The following is a 22,298-nucleotide window of genomic DNA, read 5'->3' as shown; positions in this document are numbered from 1 at the left end:
TGCTGGCTGAAGGATTTGATCTATGCTGTTCATATATTTTTAAACCATGGGAATTTCTAAAATTTCAATAAAAAGTAAACGGTAACACTACCATTAACTGTTTGTTAACTGCCCAGGGAAATACGCTGAAGATGCAGAAGGGAGCACTGCGGGTTTGGAAGATGTCTGTAATGCTCCTAAAGTGCCATCTTTTTGATGGTCTGCAAATGAGGACAAAAAAAAATTATTTGTATTCACTTAGGTTTCTGTAAAATATAGTCAATTAAACCACAGTGTAAAATCCATTTCAGAACTGTCCTCTCACCTGGATTATTGAACAGGTTTTGGCTGAGCCCGCGTAAAGGAATGCTATCTTCCCTTTTCTTCAGGTATTTGGATTCTAGCCCTAAATTTGCACCACTTGAAAGGAAAATAGTAATTATTTACTTAACAAAGCCTTATTTTCACTTTAAAAGTTAATTTTGAAGGTTTAATCTACAGACATACATATACTATGTATAAAATAATCTGTTGATAGCTTTGTTCAAAACAAACCATATTCTCCAGTGGTTTCTTAAGTAATTCATCCATAAGCCAAAGTACCCTTCCCAGTCAGCTTCTCTCCCTCTCCTTCTGTCCCTCCCCTTGCTCATGCTCGCTCTCTCTCAAATAAATAAATCTTTAATCTTTACAATATAAATAAAATAAATAAAATAAAATAGCTGGCTTCTCAGAGTACTTTACACTGGAAGCATTAATTCAGAAAAACGGAGTGCTTCCGGAGGCAGACAAAGCCAAAACAAAAACAAAAACCACACTAAAGGGAGTTAAAAAGATTTCTATCTAGTTGCCCAAAAGCAGATGAAAGGTAATTCAGTTATGTAGGAAAGTCTCCTAAAAAATAAGATTTATGTTTAAATGTCTACTACAGTTTAAAAAAACATGGGAAATCTCTTTCTTATAGATAAAAGGAACTCTACTTCAATCCCACTGATAAGCAACTTAAAATGTCACAGATAAATAAGTGGGCATCAAAGCTTTCAAGAACGGATAAAAATTATTTAAGATGACTTTCAAAACTGCAAACATTAAATTTTATGCCAACAAGTACTTACTTTTCCTTATCAGTTGAGCAAGGCATACTAATAGTTGTTCCTGACTGAACATCTAGTGATGTATTTGGTTTTGTGAACTGCAGGTTAAACTGAACCTGTAAAGATAGAAAACACCTCATGTAACTGAATTAGTGAGAATTGAGACAGTTGCATATGGAGACAGGTGATTAAATTTTTTTTCTGCTAAATCTAGACCACAGAAGAACAGGTTCAACATGAATTTTATAACACAAGCACATTTTCTTCACAAGATTTAACCACCACCAACAAAAAATCCTATTTCTCTTTGTCAGAAACATTCCTGTGATAGAAGCAAGATGAACAGTATAAAATAATTCTCTTAACAATTATTTTGAAACAAAAACATACAGCTGCACAACCTGAGTTGCAGGGGTCTACTTAAACACGGATTTTGGTCAACAAATACAGTACAGTAGAATGAGGTACCGTACGTCTCCTCACCCCCACCTAAAGTTAGCAAAACTGGATCCTGGAGTAACACCCCTTATCCACTACCCAGAAATGTAGAAAACGTCCTTCTATGCAACATCTAGGGGAAGGCAGAGCACCTTTACCATCTCTCTAGGTTGGCATGACCCACTGACTCCCTACCTGGTTCTAAGGCAGCTTCTGCTTACAGGACATGCTGGCAAGCTGTGAGCTGCCAGATCCCTGGGATATTAGCTCGTCTGCTTGGAGGTCATTCATTATGGCAGATGGCACCCCTCCCTGCTGTCTGCTCTGCATTGTGGGCTTCTTCCTGTCATTGTGGGGTTCCCCCAGACCCTTTGGTGATGTGGTATCATTCTATGATCCCTGGCCAAGGAGGACCAGTAACTGGCCCTGCCACTTCAGCAAGAATCCCTCTCCAGAGCTGTTCAAGGCTTCAGTGAACTTAACCTTCATGCCCACGTAGGGGGATGAGGACGGCCAAAAGCAGGTGAGAGTCCTGTTGTTTAAGCCTACCCCGTGTCTCTCCTCTACCTTCCCTTTGCTTGCCATCTGGCAACTTCTTACTTCTCAGTCACAATATAAAACACATTTGTGGGGTGGGGGGGCTGAGGTGAAAAATAAATATATGTATTAAAAATACAGTAGTTCAATTTGGGGAAAGTCAAAAGTTAACATGCAGTTTTTCAACAATGCGGAGGTCAATGCCCCCAAACCCCAGCACAGTTCAAGGGTCAACTGTACATTTAAATAAGTGTCATAGTTCTAAAAGTTGTCTCCCTACTTACCACAATGATGCATATATCTCATGCACTCTGAGAATTCTTTTCATAAATTTTTCAAAGTCTGTTATATTTAAGGATTCTAAATGAAAGCTAGGAATTTGAATTTTAGAACAATCAAAAGCCTTGGGTGACTCAGTCGGTTAAGCGGCCGATTCTTGGTTTTGGCTCAGGTCATGATCTAGGGCTCAGGTCATGATCTTGGGCTCAGGCTTTGCACTCCGCAGGGAGTCTGCTTCTCTCCCTCTCTGGCTCCCTCTGCCCCTTCTCTCCCACTCGCTCTCCCTCCCTCCCTATATCTAATAAATAAAAAATAAATCTTTAAAACAATCAAAAGTAATCCAAGAATCTATACAAAAATCCAAACTAAAATAAACAACTGAGGTTTCATACCAGAAATTTATAAATGGGCTGTATATTAGAAAAAGGTATACATATAGGTCACCACACTAATAGATTAAAAAAAAACTATGACTACTTGCATACAAAGGGAAAAGGCATGAGAAAACAATAAATATTTTTAGTAAAAACTCACAATAAAATAGCAATAGATAGATACTAACTCTTGGTTAAATTACAAATTACAAAGGTATGTGCTACTGTACTTGACTATCGAGGTTCAATATTCCAAAGATATTAGTTCTCCTTACATTAATCTACACATTTCACATAACCTTAAACACATTTTTAAAAGTAAAACAAGCTGATTCTAATATTCCTTATAGAAAAATAAATATGAAAGAGTAAGAAATATTAAGAAAGTACTAATATCAATTCATAAGATACAGACAAAAATCATAAATTAGAAAACTGGACAAAATAAAAAGAATGGTCTCAAATACTGAACAACAGGTAGTACACAACTGTGATCTTTGAGAGACGTGTGATCCCTACAACTGACCCAGGTTTCCAAGTGGAGGCACCTTACCTAAATTCAGTGACAGAGGGGAAAACATAATTGCTAAATGGAAGAGGTAAGATCAGAATTTAGGGAGGCTGGGGTGAGTGGAAGTTCAGGGCAGAATTCTGATGAGAAAGAAGGGGTGCCTAAGTAGCTCAGTCAGTTAAGCATCTGACTCTTGATTCTGGCTTAGGTTATGATAGAGTTGTGAGATCGAGCCCCCTGTCAGGCTCCATGCTCAGTGTGGAGTCTGCTTGGGATTCTCTCTCCTCTCCCTCTGCCCCTCCTCCTGCTTACGTTCACTTCCTCACTCTCTCTCAAATAAATGAAAAAATAAAATTAAAAAAAAAAAAGAACGTATAGAGAAAAATCTCTGGAAATCTGCACATGGGTCCCTTTGAGTTTTTCCTTAGCACTAGACACATGCACAGGGAAAAATCTCCACAAGACTAAAAAAAGAAATGGGAGTTTTAACCTAAACAATTCCCAAGGTTCATAATCATGGAGTCAAAGTTAAAAGTCCTTGGTAATCATTTAGGGCATTCAGTGAAGAGCCAGGAAGGATCATAGCTTTATAGAAGGGATAAACTGTCCCTTGAGTAAAAGCTACCCTAGATGCACTGAAGTAAAGCTAAAGAAAAAAACAAAAAGCCCAGAATGCTCCAAAGGGATGAAAGGAACCCCAAACTAACTTAAATAGCAGTCACTCTATAAAAAAGGAAGATAACAAAATCCATACAGTCAACAATGTAACCATTGAAAATGTTCCACATTCTATCAAAAATTACTAGAGATGACAGGAAGAAAATGTGAAAACACCAAGAAAAAAACAATCAATAAAACAGATCCAGAAATGACAGAAATGATAACAGAACAAGGACAGAGATGTTAGAACAATGATAATTATGAACAAGAATTTAATGGAAATCAAAAGTATGGGAAAAATGAAAGGTATAAAAAAGAATAAAACTGAAATTGCAGAGATGACATATTCATTATCTAAAATACAGATTTCTCACTGGACAGAAATAACAGCATATTAAACACTACAGAAATAAAGACTGGTAAACTTTAAAACAGAACATCAGAATATAAAATGAAGCATAAAAAAATAAACAGTCTCAATGGAAAAATATGTAATCAACTGTGCGTAACTAGAGTACTGAAAGGAAATAACAGAAAAAAAAGAGAGTGAAATAATGACTAAAATTTTCCAAGCTGTCAACCATTAACCCCTGATAACAAGTCCTCAATAAAAAGCCCTAATTGATGATATACATGTACCACACCAAGGCATATTATAAGTAAGTTGCTGGGGAAAAAAAAATCAACGAAAAAAAAGAAAATCTTAAAAGCACCCAGAGAAAAAGTCACTTTCTAAAGAGACTCTTTTAAGTGGAAAGAAAAGGCCACAATTAGAAGAAAGTTAGGAGGGGCACCTGGGTGGCTCAGTCGTTAAGCGTCTGCCCCGGCTCGGGTCGTGATCCTGGGGTCCTGGGATCGAGCCCTGCATCAGGCTCCCTGCTCCTTGGGAAGCCTGCTTCCCCCTCTCCCACTCCCCCTGCTTGTGTTCCCTCTCGCTGTGTCTCTCTCTGTCAAATAAATAAATAAATCTTTAAAAAAAAAAAAAGAAAATTAGGAAAAGAAAACCTTTCACAAATAAAAGCAAACATACACTAAAGGTAATAGAACAATTATTTATGAAGCTAGTATGAAGGTTAGAAGACAAAAGTAGTAAATTCAATTATTTCTTAAAAAAAATAGTTAAGGGGGTGTGGCACTCCTGGGTGGCACAGTCAGTTAAGCATCTGACTCCTGGTTTCAGCTCAGGTCATGACCTCAGGGTTGAGAGACTGAGCCCCATGGTGGGCTCTACACTCAGCACAGAGTCTGCTGGAGATTCTTTCCTCCTCTCTTTCCCTCTACTCCTCCACTGCTCACACGCATGTTCTCTAAGATAAATAAAATCTTTAAAATTTAGTTAAGGGGACTCATGAAATAAAAAGCTGTAAACCACGAAAACACAAAAACGGTGAAGAGAGGGGGAGTAAAAATAAAGTTCTTTTACAATGTCTTGGAAATTAAGTGACCATCAAGTTAATACAGACTGTTAAATACTTAGGATGTTATATATGAACTTCATGGTAACCATCAACCAAAAACTTATACTAGATACACAAGAGAGAAATCCAAGCCTAATATTAAGAAAGTCATCAATCACAAGAGAGCGACAGAAGAAAGGAACAGAGAAGAACTACAAAAACAAACAGAAAACAATAAAGGGGCATTAAGTAAATACCTATCAATAATTACTTTAAATATAAATGATCTAAATGGTCCAGTCAATACACAGGGTGACAGAATGGATAACAAAACAAGCCCCACCTATATGCTTCCTGCAAGAGACACACTTCAGACCTAAAGACACAGGAAGACTAAAAGTGAAATGATGAAAAAGATATTCCATGCAAATGGAAGTGAAATAAAGCCTAGGTAGTAATACTTATATCAGACAACACAGACATTAAAGTGTAACAAGAGACGAAGAAAGGCATTACATGATAATAAAGGGATCAATCCAACAAGGGGATACAACAATTGTAAATATCTATGTACTCACCGTTGGAACACTTAATAAGCAAATATTAACAGATGTAAAGGGAGAAACTGACAGTAATACAATGATAGTAGGGGACTTTTTAACATCCCACTTACATTAATGGATACTTCATCCAGGCAAAAAATTAAAAAGGAAACAGTGTCTTTGCATAACATATTAGACCAGATAGACTTAACACATATATATAGAACGTTCCATCCCAAAACAACAGAATACACATTGCTTTAAAATCACGTGAAACATTCTCCAGGACAGATCACGTATTAGGTCACAAAACAATCTCAATAAATGTAAGAGTGAAATCATATCAACCATAGTTTCCAACCACAACTGTTATGAAACAAGAAATTTACAAGAAAAAAAAATGGAAAAAGCATAAACACATGGAGTCTAAACAACATGCTACTAAATATCCCCTGGGTCAATGAAGAAATCAAGGAGGAAATCAAAAGTGACATGAAGACAAAAGAAAATGAAAACACATTGGCCCAAAGTCTGTAGGATGCAACTAAAGCAATTCTCAAGGAAAATTTATAGTGATAAAGGCCTCCCTCAAAAAACAAGAAAAATCTCAAACTGTCTAATTTTACATCTAAAGGAACTAGAAAAGAAAGCCCAAGGCAGTGAGGGGAAAAATAAAGATTAGAGCAGAAATAAATGAAACAGAGACTAAAAAACACTTGAAGAGATCAATGGAATCAGGTGGTTCTTTGAAAATAACAAAACTGACAAACTTTTAGCTAGACTCATGAAGAAAAAAAGGAAGGAAATAAAATTAGAAATGAAAGTAGTAAAAAAATGTCACCACAGAAACACAAAGGATTGTAAGAAACTAAAATGAAAAATTATATGCTAAAATTGGGGAACCGAGAAGAAATGGACAAATTCCTAAAAACATAACAATCTTCCAAAATTGAATTAAGAAGAAACAGAAAATCTGAACAGTTCAGACCAATTTCCAGTCAATAAATTAAATCAGTAATCAAAAAATTCCTGGGACCTGGGTGACTTAGTCGGTTAAGCATCTAACTCTTGATTTCAGCTCAGGTTATGATCTCAGGGTTGTGTGATTGAGCCCCATGTCGGGCTCTGCACTCAGCATGGAGTCGCTTCAGATTCTCTCTCTGTCCCTTTCCCCGCTTGCACTCTCTAAAATAAATAAAATCTTCCCCCCCAAAAAAATTCCCAATAAATCAAAGTCCAGTACCAGATGGATTCACAGGTGAATTCTACCTAATATTTAAAGAAAAATTAATATCTATTTTCACTTCAATCTATTCCAAAAAAAGAACAGGAAAGAAAGCTTCAGGATACATTCTCCAAGACCAGCATTACCCTCATATCAAAATCAAAGACATTTCAAAAAAGGAAAACTACAGACCATATCCCTGAAGAACACAGATGTAAAAATCGTCAGCAAATGTAGCAAACGACATACAACAGTATAATAAAAGCATCATTCACACCCCACAATCAGGCTCTGAGCTCAGTGAGGGAGTCTGCTTGTGGATTCTCTCCCTCTCCCTGTGCCCCTCCCCACTGCTCGCACATACTATCTCTAAAATCAATCAATCAATCAATCAATCAATCTCGGGGGAGAAAAAAATCATCATTCACCATACCCAGGTGGGATTTATTCTGGGGATGCAAGGATGTTCAGTATCTGCAAATCAATCAATATGTGAAACACCACATTAACAAAATAAATAAAAATCACATGATCTCAATAGATAAAGAAAAAGCATTTAACGAATTCAATATTCATTCATGATAAAAATTCTCAACAAAGTGCATTTAGAGAAAACATACCTCAACATAGTAAAAGCCATATATGACAAACCCTCAGCCAACATCATACCGAATGGTGAGAAACTGAAATCTTTTTCCCTAAAATCAGGAAGAGCACAAGGATGTCCACTCTAGCTACTTTTATTCAACATAGTACTGGAAGTCCTAGCCACAGCAATAAGACAAAATGCATACAAATTGGTAAGGAATAAGTTAAACGGTCACTATTTACAGATACCATACATAGAAAACCCTAAAGGCTCTACAAAAAAACTATTAGAATAAGTGAACTCAGTAAAATTGCAGGATACAAAATTAATATACAGTAATTGGTTGTGTTTCTATAATACTATAACACTAATAATAAAGTAGCAGAAAGGGAAATTAAGAAAACAATTCCATGCACCCCTATGTTTACAGCAGCATTATTTACAATAGCTAAGTTATGGAAGCAGCCCAGGTGTCCATCAACTGAGGAATGGATAAATGTATCCATATATACACATACATACACATACACACACACACAAAATGGATTATTACCGAGCTATAAAGAATGAAATCTTGCCATTTGCAATGACATGGTTGAACTATAATGCTAAGCAAAATAGGTCAGAGAAAGACAAATACCATATGATTTCATGCATATGTGGAATTTAAGAAACAAACTAAAACAAGCAAAGGGGAAAAAAATATGAGAGAGAGAAAGACAAATAAGAAACAGACTCTTTATAGAGAACAAACTGATGGTTACCGAAAGGGTGGTGGGCGGGCTAAATAGCTGATGGGGATTAAGGAGTGCACTTGTGATGAGCACTAGGTGATGCATGGATTTATTGACTTACTATACTGTACACCTGAAACTAATATAACACTATGTTAACTAACTAGAATTAAAATTAAAACTTAAAAAAAAAAAGGTGGGCAAATAATCTGAACAAGCACCTCTCCAAAGAAAATATACAGATAGCCAAGAGCATATAAAAAGATGCTCAACATCACTGATCATTAGGGCAATGCAAATCAAAGCTACAATGAGATACCTCCTCACACCCATTAGGATGGCTTACTATTTTTTTTATTTTTTAAAGATTTATTTATTTATTTGAAAGAGTGAGAGAAAACAAGTTGCGGGGGGGCGGGCGGAGGGAGAAGCAGGCTCTCCGCTGAGCAGGGAGCCCAACGCAGGGCTCAATCCCAGGCCCCTGGGATCATGACCTGAGCCAAAGGCAGACGCTTAACCAAGTGAGCCACCCAGGAACCCCAGGATGGCTACTATTTAAAAAAATAAATAAGACAAGTGTTGGCAAGGATGTGGAAAAACTAGAACTCTTGTACATTATTAGTGGGAATGTAAAATGGTACAACCACTAGGGAAAACATTATGGCAGTTTCTCAAAAAATTAAAAATAAAATTGCTACCAGCAATTCTACTTCTGAGTATACACCCAAAAGAAATGAAAACAGGGCTTGAAGACATATATGTACACCCATGTTCATAGGAGCATTATTCTCAATAGCTAAACATGGAAGCAACTCAATTGTCCATCAACAGATAAACAGAGGGGCGCCTGGGTGGCTCAGTCGTTAAGCGGCTGCCTTCGGCTCAGGTCATGATCCCAGGGTCCTGGGATCGAGCCCCACATCGGGCTCCCTGCTCACTGGGAAGCCTGCTTCTCCCTCTTTCACTCCCCCAGCTTGTGTTCCCTCTCTTGCTGTGTCTCTGTCAAATAAATAAATAAAATCTTTAAAAAAAAAAAGATAAACAGATAAGCAAAATGTGTTATATACATACTATGGAAGATTATTCAGCACCTGGAACGAATCGTGACGTATGCTACAATAGGGATGAACCCTAACGACACATGCTAAGTGAAGGAAGCCAGTCACAAAAAGACAAATTCTATGTGATGATTCCACTTTATATGAGGTATTTAGAATAGTCAAAATCATAGAGACAGAAAGTAGAACTGTGGTTACCAGGAGCTGGGAGGCATGGGGGGAAATTGGGAAATGAATAGTTAATGGGTATGGAGTTTCAGTTTTACAAGATGAAAAGAGTTCTGGAGATGATTGGTGGTGATGGATGCACAACATTATGAATGTATTTAACATCACTGCCAGTGTATACACAATTTTTAATTCTAAATTTTAAAAAGGTTAAAGGGCGGGCACCTGGGTGGCTTAGTTAAGCATCTGACTTTAGCTCAGGTCATGATCCTGGGGTCCTGGGACCGAACCCCGTTGTCGAGTTCCCTGCTCAGCAGCGACCCTGCTTCTCCCTCTCTGTCCCCCTGCTCATGCTTACTCTATCTCAAATAAATAAATAAATCCTTAAAAAGGGTAAGACAGTGAATTGTATGTTCTATGTATTTTACCACAGAATTTATTTTAAGTGAAATACACTACAAAAGTTGAATTTTACTGTGTGTAAATGATACCTCAATAATCTCACTTAAAATGTAACTGGAAAGTTCTAAAGCTCATCAATAAAATTTTAGGGGCACCTGGGTGGCTCTGTCAGTTAAACATCTGACTTTGGCTCAGGTCATGATCTCAGTGTCCTGAAATCAAAAATCCCACATTGGGCTCCACACTAAGCAGGGAGTCTGCTTCTCCTTCTCCATTTGCCCCTCCCCCCCCACTCATGTGCCCACATGCACGTGTGCACTCTCCCTCTCTCAAATAAATAAAATAAAATAAAAAATTTTAGATACACTGAATAAAACCCATGGATGAAAATTAAGCATCTTAAAAAACAAAAAACCCATTTATAATTGCACCAGAAAGAATAAAATACCTAAGAATAAACTTAACTGACAAAGTAAAAGACACACACTCTGAAAACTATAAAACACTGATGAAACATAAATGGAAAGATATATCATGTTCATGGACTAGAAGAATTAATTTTGTAAAAATGTCCATACTATCCAAAGCAATCTACAGATTCAATGCAATCCCTATCAAAATACCAATAGTATTCTTCACAGAACTACAACAAATAATACTAAACTTTCTACAGAGGGACACCTGGGTGGCTCAGTTGGTTAAGCATCTAACTTCGGCTCAGGTCATAATCCCCTGGTCCTGGGATGGAGCCCCGCATTGGGCTCCCTGCTCAGTGGAGAGCCTGCTTCTCCCTCTCCCTCTGCCCCTCCCCCTGGCTCGTGCTTGTGTGCACTCTCTCTCCATCTATCTCAAATAAAATCTTTAAAAAAATAAAATAACTGGTGGTTACCAGAGGGGAGAGGAGTGGGTGAGTAGGCAAAATGGGTGAAGGGAAGGATGATATGTAGACTTCCATTTATGGAATGATTAAGTCATAGAGATGAAAGGCACAGCAGAGGGAATATAGTCACTGCTCCTGTAACAGTGTCATCTAGTGACATATGACAAGCTATAGTTGTGGTGAGGATAGCATAATACAGTGTTGTCAATCTCTAGGCTGTACATCTGAAACTCATGTAACATTGCGTGTCAACTATATTTCAATTAAAAAAACCATGTAAACCTAGAATTCTATATGCAGAGAAAATGAAGTCAAAATAAAAGTGTTATAAGACAAAAGCAGTAAGTATTAATTGCCCACAGAAGACATCTTAAATATCTGCACTGTAAGATATCTTAGTTACCCAGAAGAAAGGAAAATGTTATCAGATGAAACTTCAGATCTACACAAAGAAATAGAGCATGTAAAATGGTAAATATATGAGTAAACCAAAAGAACCTTTTTCTTATTTGATTTCTTTAAAAGGCACTCCCTTATTTTTTTAAAGATTTTTATTTGTCAGAGAGAGAGAGAGAGCACAAGCAGGGGGAGTGGGAGGCAGAGGGAGAAGCAGGTTCCCCCTGAGTAGGGAGCCCGATGTGGGGCTCGATCCCAGGACCCCAGGATCATGACCTGAGCCGAAGGCAGATGCTTAACCGACTGAGCCACCCAGGCATCCCAAAAGACACTTGATTGTTTAAAGCAAAAAAAAAAAAAAAAGTTTGTTAACAAATGTAGAAAATCTTAATAGTTAACAGAGGGACATGAAAAAATTATAATTGCAAGGTTCATATATTACATAGGAAGTAGCACACTATATGAAGATAGAATGAAAAGGTAAAGCCATATATTACAAACTCTACAGCAAACAAAAAGAAAATTAAGCAAAGCCCAATGTAGAGAGAAAATTGAATGCAAAATGAAATGAGCAATTAATTGGAAAGACAAGAAAAAGGTAGAAAAGAGACAAAGAACAGATGGTAGAGGTAGAAAACAAACATCAAGATGATAAACCTTATCAGTATATACATTAAATTTTAAATTGTCAAAGACAATGTCAGAATGGATACAAATGTAAGTCAATTATAACTAAAGAAATCCACTTTAAATATAAAGATGCAGTATGTAAAAGTATAGAAAATGATATGTCAGGTAAATACTGAGGAAGCCATAGTAAAATATTATTACCAAGGTAGATTCTTTCTGCTCTGAAAAATAAAAAAAGAAGCTCCTTAAAGGTCAAAAAAAGAAGCTCCCCCAAGCCCTTTAATGATTCTCTTCTGCCCTAACCCTCAGGCAATTCTGTGAAAGTAGAATCCAGAGGGATGATGGTGACACTAGAAGTGGTCAGACAGGCACCTAAAACTCTAAAGAAAAGGAATCACACCCTCTGACTAGGGGCAGTATAAGCTCAAAAGCATAGGGCAAATCCTCATTATTTTTTTCTTTCTGTCCTCCCAATGCTTGGTACCAAATGCAGAACAAGGACATAAACTGCATGACACAGTAGGAAAACTCAGTTCAATGCTTTCTAGCCAGAAACCAGAAAGGATCCTGGAAATTCAGGACAAATCACAGAAAGGAACTCAAGAAAGAGATCCCATAAAGATGTGCATGAATTCCTGGGTTCACTTCCAGTCTGGACATGCAAGACATAACCTTAATTAACATACCAAAGAGAAGTGAACTATGGGGTAAACCACTGTCCAGATCACAGAACACCCACCAGATGATGCACACACAGATCCAAATAACATGGCAAAGTCTTTACAGACTAAACTGCCACAAAAACTGAGGCCTACACAAGGCAATTCAGAACCTGCAACTTGACCCTAAGAAAACTGCTTAAAAAAAAAAAAAAATCACACTCTCCTCAGGATTTAAGATCTAAAGCCTCATAGTGTTATCTGATCCACACACAATCCAAAATAATAAAAAACCAGGGGGCGCCTGGGTGGCCCAGTCAATAAGCATCTGCCTTCAGCTCAGGTCATGATCCTGGGGTCCTGGGATCAAGCCCCGTGTCGGGCTCCCTGCCCAACAGGAAACCTGCTTCTCCCTCTCCCACTCCCCCTGCTTGTGTTCCCTCTCTCGCTGTGTCTCTCTCTGTCAAATAAATAAATAAAATCTTTAAAAAAAAAAAAAAACCCAGGAAAATCTAAGCATTCACAATGTAAAAGACAAGCCAACAGATGTAGTCAATTCCAAGATCATAAAAATACTGAAATTATCAGAAAAATACTGGGGTGCTTGGGTGACTCAATCAGTTAAGCATCCAACTCTTAGTTTCATCTCAGGTCATGATCTCGGGGTTGTGGTATCAAACCCCCAGTCGGGTTCCACACTCAGCTAGGAGTCTACTTGTCCTTCCCCCGCTCCCCTGTCCCTCCCCCTGCTTGTGTGTGAGCACAAGTGCGTGCGCTCTCTAATACATAAAATCTTTTTTAAAAAAATACTTAAAACATCTATTATAGTCAGGTTCTAAGAAGTAGAGGTGAACACAACTGAAATAAATGTAAAAAAACCCAAGTCTTCGTAAAAATGATAATATAAAAAAGAAACAAATGAAAATTTAAGACTGGAGGGTCGTTTGGGTGGGTGGCTCAGTAGGTTAAGCATCTGCCTTTGGCTCAGGTCCTGATCCCAGGGTCCTGGGATTGAGTATGGCATCAGGCTCCTTGCTCGGTGGGGAGCCTGCTTCTCCCTCTGCCTGCCACTCCCCCTGCTTGTACGTGTGTCTCTCTCTGACAAATAAAATCTTTAAAAAAAAAAAAAAATTTAAGAACGGAAAAAATTCACTGGATGGGCTTTGTAACAGGATGGAGATTATAGAAAAAGAGTAAACTTGAAGATCAATAGAAATAATATCTGAAAAACAGAAAAAAATATTTAAGAAAGGAAGAAAAGACAGAGCTCAGGTCATGATCCCAGGGTCCTGGGATTGAGCCCCGCATCGGGCTCCCTGCTCCTCGGGAAACCTGCTTCTCCCTCTCCCACTCCCCCTGCTTGTGTTCCCTCTCTCGCTGTCTCTCTGTCAAATAAATAAAAACTTAAAAAAAAAAAAAGAGCTTCTAAAGGTGTGAAGCTAAAACTGATAGAATTAACAGGAAAAAATGATAGAAACAGTTATAATAATAGTTGGATACCAACATTCCTCTCAGTAATTGATAATACAAGTAGAAAGTCAACAGGACACAGAGGACCTAAACAAAATCAACCAACTGGATTTAACATTTAATTCAGTGAACTTTATCCTAAGAATGCAAAGCTGATATAATATTTCAAAGTTAACATAATATACCTAACTGTTGAAAGAAAAACAATACATAACCATATCAATGCACAAAGAGCCATTAATAGTGAGTTCAATGAGTTTAGCAAGTTTTCAGGATAAAAGATCAACATACAAAAATCAGTTACATTTCTATACAGCATCAATAAATATTCCAAGAAAGTAACTAATAAAACAATTACATTCACAATACATTAAAAAAGAAAATACTTGAGGTAGTTGAGCATCTTTTCATGTGCTTATTTGACATCAGTGTATTTATTTTGATGAAATATCTGAATTTTATTCCCATATTTATTATTTATTTTTAAATTCATTTTTGTATAGATTTTATTTATTTATTTGAAGGAAAGAGTGTGCACAAGCAGGGGGAGCAGGAGAGGAAGAAGCAGGCTCCCTGCTGAGCAGCAAGCCCTACATGGGGCCTGATCCCAAGACCCGGAGATCATGACCTGAGCTGAAGGCAGATACTTAACCCACTGAGCCACCCAGGCACCCCTAAAATCTTTTAATATATTTATTGGCTACTCAGGTTTCTCTCCTATAAATTACCCATTTATATCTCTTGTTCACTTTTCTGTTGTGCTGCTTAGATTTTTCTTATTGAATTGTGTAAGTTCTTTAACATTCTGGATATTCATCATTGGTGGTTATATGTGATGTAAATATCTTCTCTCAATCTCTGGCTTATCATCTCACTTGGTTTGATATACAGGCATTTTTTCATTTAAATGTACCCCAAATTATCCATTTTTTAACAGATCATTTGTATTTTTTTGTATCTTATTTGAAATGATTGAAAGGTCATAAAGTTTTGCTGTTTAAATGTCAATCTTTAACCTACCTGGGAATTTTTTTTTTTTTTTAATGTAATCTCTACGCCTAACATAGGGCTCAAACTCACTACCCTGAGATCAAGAGTTGCACACGCTACTGACTGAGCCAGCCGGTGCCCCTGGAATTTATTTTTGTGTATATATGTCTATTTGTACTTCAATTTACCGAGAGTTGGTTTTATCACCTCTTCCACAATGCCAACTTGTCAAAGGTAACTTTGGCTCCACAATGCTAAATCAGTGGATACTTCTATTCTTCTAGACCTTAGAAGCAAAAACACTACTTTCTCATCTTTCCTATTACATTTACATGGATTAAAAAAAAAACTTTATTTACTTATTTATTTGACACACAGAGAGAGAGAAAGAGAGAGAGAGGGAGAGGGGAAGCACAAGCAGGGGGAGCAGCAGAGGGAGAGGGAGAAGCAGACTCCCCGCCCAGCAGGGAGCCCAATGCAGGGCTCAATCCCAGGGCCCTGAGATCATGACATGAGCCGAAAGCAGATGCTTAACTGACTGAGCCACCCAGGCACCCCTCTTTTTCCCATTTTTAAATTAGGTTCTTTGTCTTACTGAGTTATGAATCCATTATATAATTGCCGAAGCACTGTATGAATACCTAGATTGAAAACAACCTGATCATCCATTAACACAGCAATAATTATAGTACATCCATATACAAAGAAATCATTAAATAACAAAAACATTCTGATACATGGAAATAGACCTATTCCATAATACTGTTGAAGTAAGGCACAGAACAGTAGGCATGTACTATTTATGCTTAAATACATAAACCCTTATGTATACAAATATACATACAGATGTACACACATATATACATCCCTGTATACACTTTAAATATTTTTGGAATATATCAAAAGAAAATCCTAACAGTGATCTTCTCTGAGAAGACAACTAGGGACCACAGGAGGGACATTGAGACAGTATATCCTCTTGTACATTTGGGAGCTTCCCATGTTCATATATTATTTTTTAAAATAGTTAACACAAAATAAGCAAAAATTAATTTAGAACCATCTGGTGAATGAAGTGGTTAATCAAACTGAGGAATGCTATCTCTAGATAAAATATGTCTCTGAATATACATTGTGGGCTAAACATTATCAAGATCATCTGATCTAAGATAGCTACTTTCTCATTACAGAAATCCCTCACATCATAATCTCCAGGATGAAATCTGATCACTCTAAAGTTTCAGCGAGGGGTGTCTTGGAGGCTCAATCGGTTAAGTGGCCAACTCTTTGATTTCAGCTCAGGTCATGATCTTGGGGTTGTGAGATCAAGCCCCCAGGTTGGGCTGGTGCTGACATGAAGCCTGCGTAAGATTATCTCTCTCTCTGTCTCTCCCTCCACCCCTCCCCCTCCCACTCACGGGCACAAAGTCTCTCTCTCTCAAAAAAATTAAACTGTTCCAGTGATTTTATCCTAAGAATTTTCTTTGACATCAAGTAACCTCTTTTTGATAATAGTTTAGTAAAAGATAATGTAATTTGCAATCATAATGGGGTTTTCACCACAAAACATAAGCACCACATTGGCAAGGACTTTGTCTTGCTCACTACTGTGTCTACTGCAATTAAATATTTATTGAATGAATGAATCCTTGGCTATTACTGTCTTCACAAATAAAGGAGAAATTATTTTGTCTATCTTGCTTTAAAATTATAAATTGTTCTACTTGATAACATGGCACAATCTTTCAAAATACTCCTTTGTATATCCTTCAGCATGATTTTGTTTCTTGCTTAATTTAGCTCAGGTAATTTTACATCCTCACAGTTAAACATCTACTTGAACGTACTAAATCTTAACAGTAACATTTGAAGACATCGGTTATATCACAGATTCAATATCATGAAATAAAATGATTTTATTTTTACTTCAACTAAAAAGAGCCTGTTTTATTTACTTATTTAAAAGATTTTATTTATTTATTTGACACAGAAACAGAGTGAGAGAGGGAACACAAGCAGGGGGAGTGGGAGAGGGAGAAGCAGACTCCCCGCAGAGCAGGGAGAACAATGCGGGGCTTGATCCCAGAACCCTGGGATCATGACCTGAGCCAAACGACTGAGCCACCCAGGCGCCCCTAAAATAGCCTGTTTTAATCACAACAGCTGCTAGCACAAGACTATCTAGATCAGTGGTCTCCAAAGTAGGCAGTGATTATGACCATACACTGAGGTAGGAGAAGAAAATCTTATATTTACACACATTTTCAATTTACTCTTTAATTTACATATTTGAATATTTTATTAATATTAATAGATAACATAATGAAGCACGTATCACATACCAGGCACTATTCTAAGCAAATGTATTAACTCACCTAACCCTCACAATAATCCAGTAAGGTAGATAAAATTACGCTTCATTTTCAAGTGGAGGCACTGAAGCATGAGAGTTAGAGGTTTCTTTTTTGTTTGTGTTTCAGCGGCTGGCCCAATTCACCTTGATAAAGGCAGCATTTAAATTCCAACATCAGTTTCCACCTTCTTAACAGCTAAACTATATTGTATATAATACAGTAGTTGAATAGTATATGCATACAATTCACAAATAAATATTCATTAGAGATTCAAGCTCAACGTGTTGTATTTATGTTTTCTTTTGATTTTTTAATTTTCGGGGCTACATAATCAAAAGGATATGGAGATCAGTGATATAGGAAACCCTGAAAGTCTTCCTATGTTTAGGAACATCCTTGCTATAATGATTCCTCCAATTCTTGAAGAACTATAAAGGTAATCTTTTAAGTCATATTTAGACCTATAAATGAGGCAACTATCTGGAAAGTATGTGTAGTATTTCTTGTCCTCACTTTGGACATTATATATATTCCTGGAAAGATGTTTGAAATAAAAAAAAAAAATTTGAAAAACAGTGTGGAGGTTCCTCAAAAAGTTAAAAAAAAACTACCTTATGATCCAGCAATTGTACTACTGGATATTTATTTACCCAACGAATACAAAAACACTAATTCAAAGGTATACATGCATCCCTATGTTTATAGCAGCATTATTTATAATAGTCAAGATAGGGAAACAGTCCAAGTATCCATGAGTTGACGAATGGAAAAAGATGTGGTATATATCACAATGGAATAGTATTCAGCCATAAAAAGAATGAAATCTTGCCATTTGCAACAACATGATGGAGCTAGAAAATATGCTAAGTGAAATATATGTCAGACAGAGAAAGACAAATACCATATGATTTCACTTATATGTGGAATTTAAGAAACAGAACAAGCAAAGAAAAAAATGAAAGTGTGTGTGTCAAAGTAAGAAACAGACTTTTAATTGTAGAGAACAATCTGAGAGTTACCAGAAGGAAGGGAGGTGGGGAGATGGGTTGAATAGTTGATGGGGATTAAGGAGTGCACTTGTGATGAGCACCAGGTGATGTATAGAACTGCTAAATTATTATATTTTATACCTAAAATTACTAATACTGCACATTAACTGGAATTAAAATAAAAACTTAAAAATAAAATGAAAAAGCAATTCAATCAAACTTCTCAAAAAAATTGATCCCAAGATGAAATCACATTTGAGTATATTGATATTGATATTAAGGAACACAGTATTCAAGAAAGAAGTGTGGGCAAGGATGTGGAGAAAAAGGACCCCTCACACACAGCTGGTGCGAATGCAAACTGAGGCAACCACTGTGTAAAAATATGGAGGTTGCTCAAAAAATTAAAAATAGAATACCATATGATTCAGTAATTTCACTACTGGGTATTTACCCAAAGAATAAGAAAACACTAATTTGAAAAGATATATATACCCCCCGTTTATAGCAGCATTATTTACAATAGCCAAATTCTGGAAGAAGCCCAAGTGTCCACTGATAAATGGACGGATCAAGAAAACGTGGTATATATATACAATGTAATATTGCCCAGCCATAAAAAAAAGAACGAAATCTTGCCATTTGCAACAACATGTGGATGAAGGTAAGGTAAAACAGTATGTGAAATAAGTCAAAGAAAAACAAATACCACATGATTTCACTCACATGTGTAATTTAAGAGACAAAACAAACAAAGGGAAAGAAAAAGAGAGAGACAAACCAAAAAACAAACTATAGAAGACCAAATGACGGTTACCAGAGGAGAGGTGGGTGAGGGAATGGGTGAAATCAGTGAAGGGTATTAAGTGTACACTTATCTTGATGAACACTGAATAATATATATAACTGTTGAATCACTACTTTGTATACCTGAAATATAATACTATGTTAATTATACTGGAATTTAAACTTTAAAATAAAATATGGAAAAATAAAGTTAACAGTACAAGAGTTAGGTAACATTGTAAAAAAAAAAAAATAGTACTCCTGTGAATATACATATCTAATGCTCTTTAACAAACAATTCAAGCCTGCTAAATGCACCTAAATACTCTTTACATAATGATAGTCTAAGCATAAAAACTCATTTCACTGAGAAATCAATAGCTTCAGATGATAGTTAAAAAGGCTTAAAAAGTTAAGAAGAAGCATAGGCCTAAGCAACACAGCCAGCTTATTTTTCAGGAAGCCCAAAACTAATTTGATAAAGGGTTATAATAGCAATTTCAAAGTCCTCAGTTCAAAATATTATTTTCAGGGACACCTGGCTCAGTGCCTGAGTCAGCTAAGAATCTGATTCTTGATTTCAGCTCAGGTCATGATCTCAGGGTCGTGGGACTGAGCCCCAAGTCAGGCTCCACGCTCAGGGGGCAGTCAAGATTCTCTCCCTCTCCCTCTGCCCCTCCCCTCCTCATGTGCATGTTCTCGCTCTAAAATAAATCTTAAAAAAAAATTCTTTTCAAAAACATTTACTTGTCTCTATGATTTACCAAAAAATCAATTTTCTTTTTTTTTTTTTTAAGATTTTATTTATTTATTTGAGAGAAATAGAGAGATAGTGAGAGAAAGCACTGGGCGGGGGAGAGGGAGAAGCAGACTCCCCACTGAGCAGGGAGCCCAATGCGGGACTCAATCCCAAGACCCTGGAACCATGACCTGAACTGAAGGCAGACGCTTAACTGACTGAGCCACCCAGGCACCCCCAAAAAATCAATTTTCACCTAAAATTAGGAATGAAAATAGAATCAGTGGCTATTCTGGGCGGATGAAATTATTGTGAAAGTAAAATTATAATACATGTGAAAACAATATATACCCCTAAGACATTAGTAATAAGAATGATGATGAACTCAAGGGGGTAAAAAAAAGCCTTAGCAAATAAATCACATTGGATGAAATGCTAGGCCTATGCTATTTAAGATAATATCACCAAAACTACATTTTAGAATATGCTATAAGTCTGCCTTATCAGACCTTTAAATCTTGCCAATAGAATCCAAAAATGTCACCAGAGCTAATACATCAGCAGTATGAAGTCAGTAATGCTAGTCAGGTTTGAGAGTTGTAAGAGAGAATGAATAAAAATGGAATAAAACGTTGAATGGGAATAAATAAAATTTAAGCAGACTGATGTCCAGCTTTTTATAAATTATACTGACTCAAGAAATACCATATAGTACAGAAAGAATTTCCTGTAAGCATAAACTAGATACTTGGTAATATATTTATCTATTACCTAATACTTAGCAACTGACTAAAGACTAAGATTTAAAACAAAAAAATATTTGTTGTTAATACGTTGCTACATTTTCCCCCAAAAAAGTATCAGTTAATTTGTCTACCTTTGGTCCTGAAATTGGGTGGATGGTATTTTTGGTAGACATAGGATGAGGAAAGGTATTCTGGAATGCAAATGCAGAGGAGACAGGATAACCAATCCCACAAGTTGGGTAAGTCAGTCTACCATCAACCTAAAAATGAAAACATAAAAAGGTTAAAGATGAGATATTAATTCTAAATAGTACTTACTGATCCATGAGGCACTAGCATCTGTTATAATACTTAAAAGCACTATCTTAGAGGCCAATTTTATCATGACACCACAAAACTCTGCTTTATTATAATAGCATGAGCCTAGGATAACTTTAAGCTTTCTAAAGAGTGGATGTGCAAGCTTAACAAAATAAGCCACTGGACTTGTCTTTGAACTGAGTTTAAACAATGACCTCTTTGAACCATCTTGGTTCCCTATACATAGTATGTCTTCCATTCCTGAAAAGGGGGCTCAGGGAGGATGGAGTCATAGATCAATAAACCAATCAGATATAAAAATAATTTTCTGCCAGAATGAAAACAAGATATATATTTTTTTGTTTCATTTTTTTTTTTAAGATTTTATTTATTTAGGGGCATCTGGGTGGCTCAGTCATTAAACGTCTGCCTTCAGCCCTGGTCATGATCCCAGGGTCCTGGGATCAAGCAACACGTCAGGCTCCCTGCTCGGTGGGAGGCCTGCTTTTCCCTCTCCCACTCCCCCTGCTTGTGTTCCCTCTCTTGCTGCATCTGTCAAATAAATAAATCTTAAAAAAAAAAAAAAAAAAGATTTTATTTATTTATTTGACAGAGAGAGAGACAGTGAGAGCAGGAACACAAGTAGGGGGAGGGGGAGAAGGAGAAGCAGGCTTCCCACTGAGCAGGGATCCTGACAGGGGGCTTGATACCAGGACCCTGGGATCATGACCCAAGCCAAAGGAAATGCTTAACGACTGAGCCCAGGCACCCCAAGATACGTGTTCTTAAATGAACTAATTCATACAATTTGCTTTGCCACTAATTTTCAATATGGTGGCACCACCACTAACAAATGTCATGAAAAGAGTTTATGAGAGAACAACTGAAACACAAACCTTAAGAAGCAATTGTATATATCACTGGCTGCATGACAAAAAACACCTTCTACATAGCTATTTATCCTAAGTCATGAAGGTTAAGCCTGTCATATTTTTTCAAGTTTATAATTCAGTACTGGGAATTTAGCCATGTGATTCTTTCCACACCTTTTTGCAATTTAGCAAAAATCTATTCCTTTTTTTAAACATCAAGTACAATCTGAATTAGTAGGATAGATTTAAAATTCAATTAGCTATTTGCATTTTAAATCTTCTGCCAATGCTCTTCAATCAAAGACTACCAGAAACATACCTATAGGTGTACACTGTGGGTTTATTGTTCCTTGCAAACAATGCAGACTGCATACTGTGGGAAACCTGGTAAGAGGGGTGGGACAGTATGCAGGTGTTAAAAGGGACTTATTTACAGGACATATATGTGTTAGGTGGTTTAAGAGACAGTTTAATAAAGTGTGGCTTTGTTGTGGGTCAGA

General features: G+C 36.8%; 1 protein-coding gene across 1 annotated transcript in view; it reads right to left on the bottom strand.

The window, feature by feature from the left end:
- SASS6 (SAS-6 centriolar assembly protein) overlaps window positions 1–22,298 on the bottom strand; it is a 51,191-nt gene that overhangs the window by 1,586 nt on the left and 27,307 nt on the right. The window contains exons 14-17 of the mRNA XM_028101946.2: window positions 20,758–20,886; window positions 1,095–1,189; window positions 305–399; window positions 92–200 (exon numbers count right to left, since the gene is read on the bottom strand). Coding sequence (XP_027957747.1) covers window positions 94–200; window positions 305–399; window positions 1,095–1,189; window positions 20,758–20,886 — 426 coding nt within the window. The 3' untranslated portion in view covers window positions 92–93. The remainder of the gene's footprint in view (window positions 1–91; window positions 201–304; window positions 400–1,094; window positions 1,190–20,757; window positions 20,887–22,298) is intronic.

This window comes from Eumetopias jubatus, unplaced genomic scaffold (assembly GCF_037043125.1).
Source record: "Eumetopias jubatus isolate StellerSeaLion01/CBP00866 unplaced genomic scaffold, mEumJub1_p1.0 scaffold_4, whole genome shotgun sequence".
Classification (NCBI taxonomy): domain Eukaryota; kingdom Metazoa; phylum Chordata; class Mammalia; order Carnivora; family Otariidae; genus Eumetopias; species Eumetopias jubatus.
The sequence above is the reverse complement of the archived record's forward strand: the minus strand, read 5'-3'. Positions and strand labels throughout refer to the sequence as shown.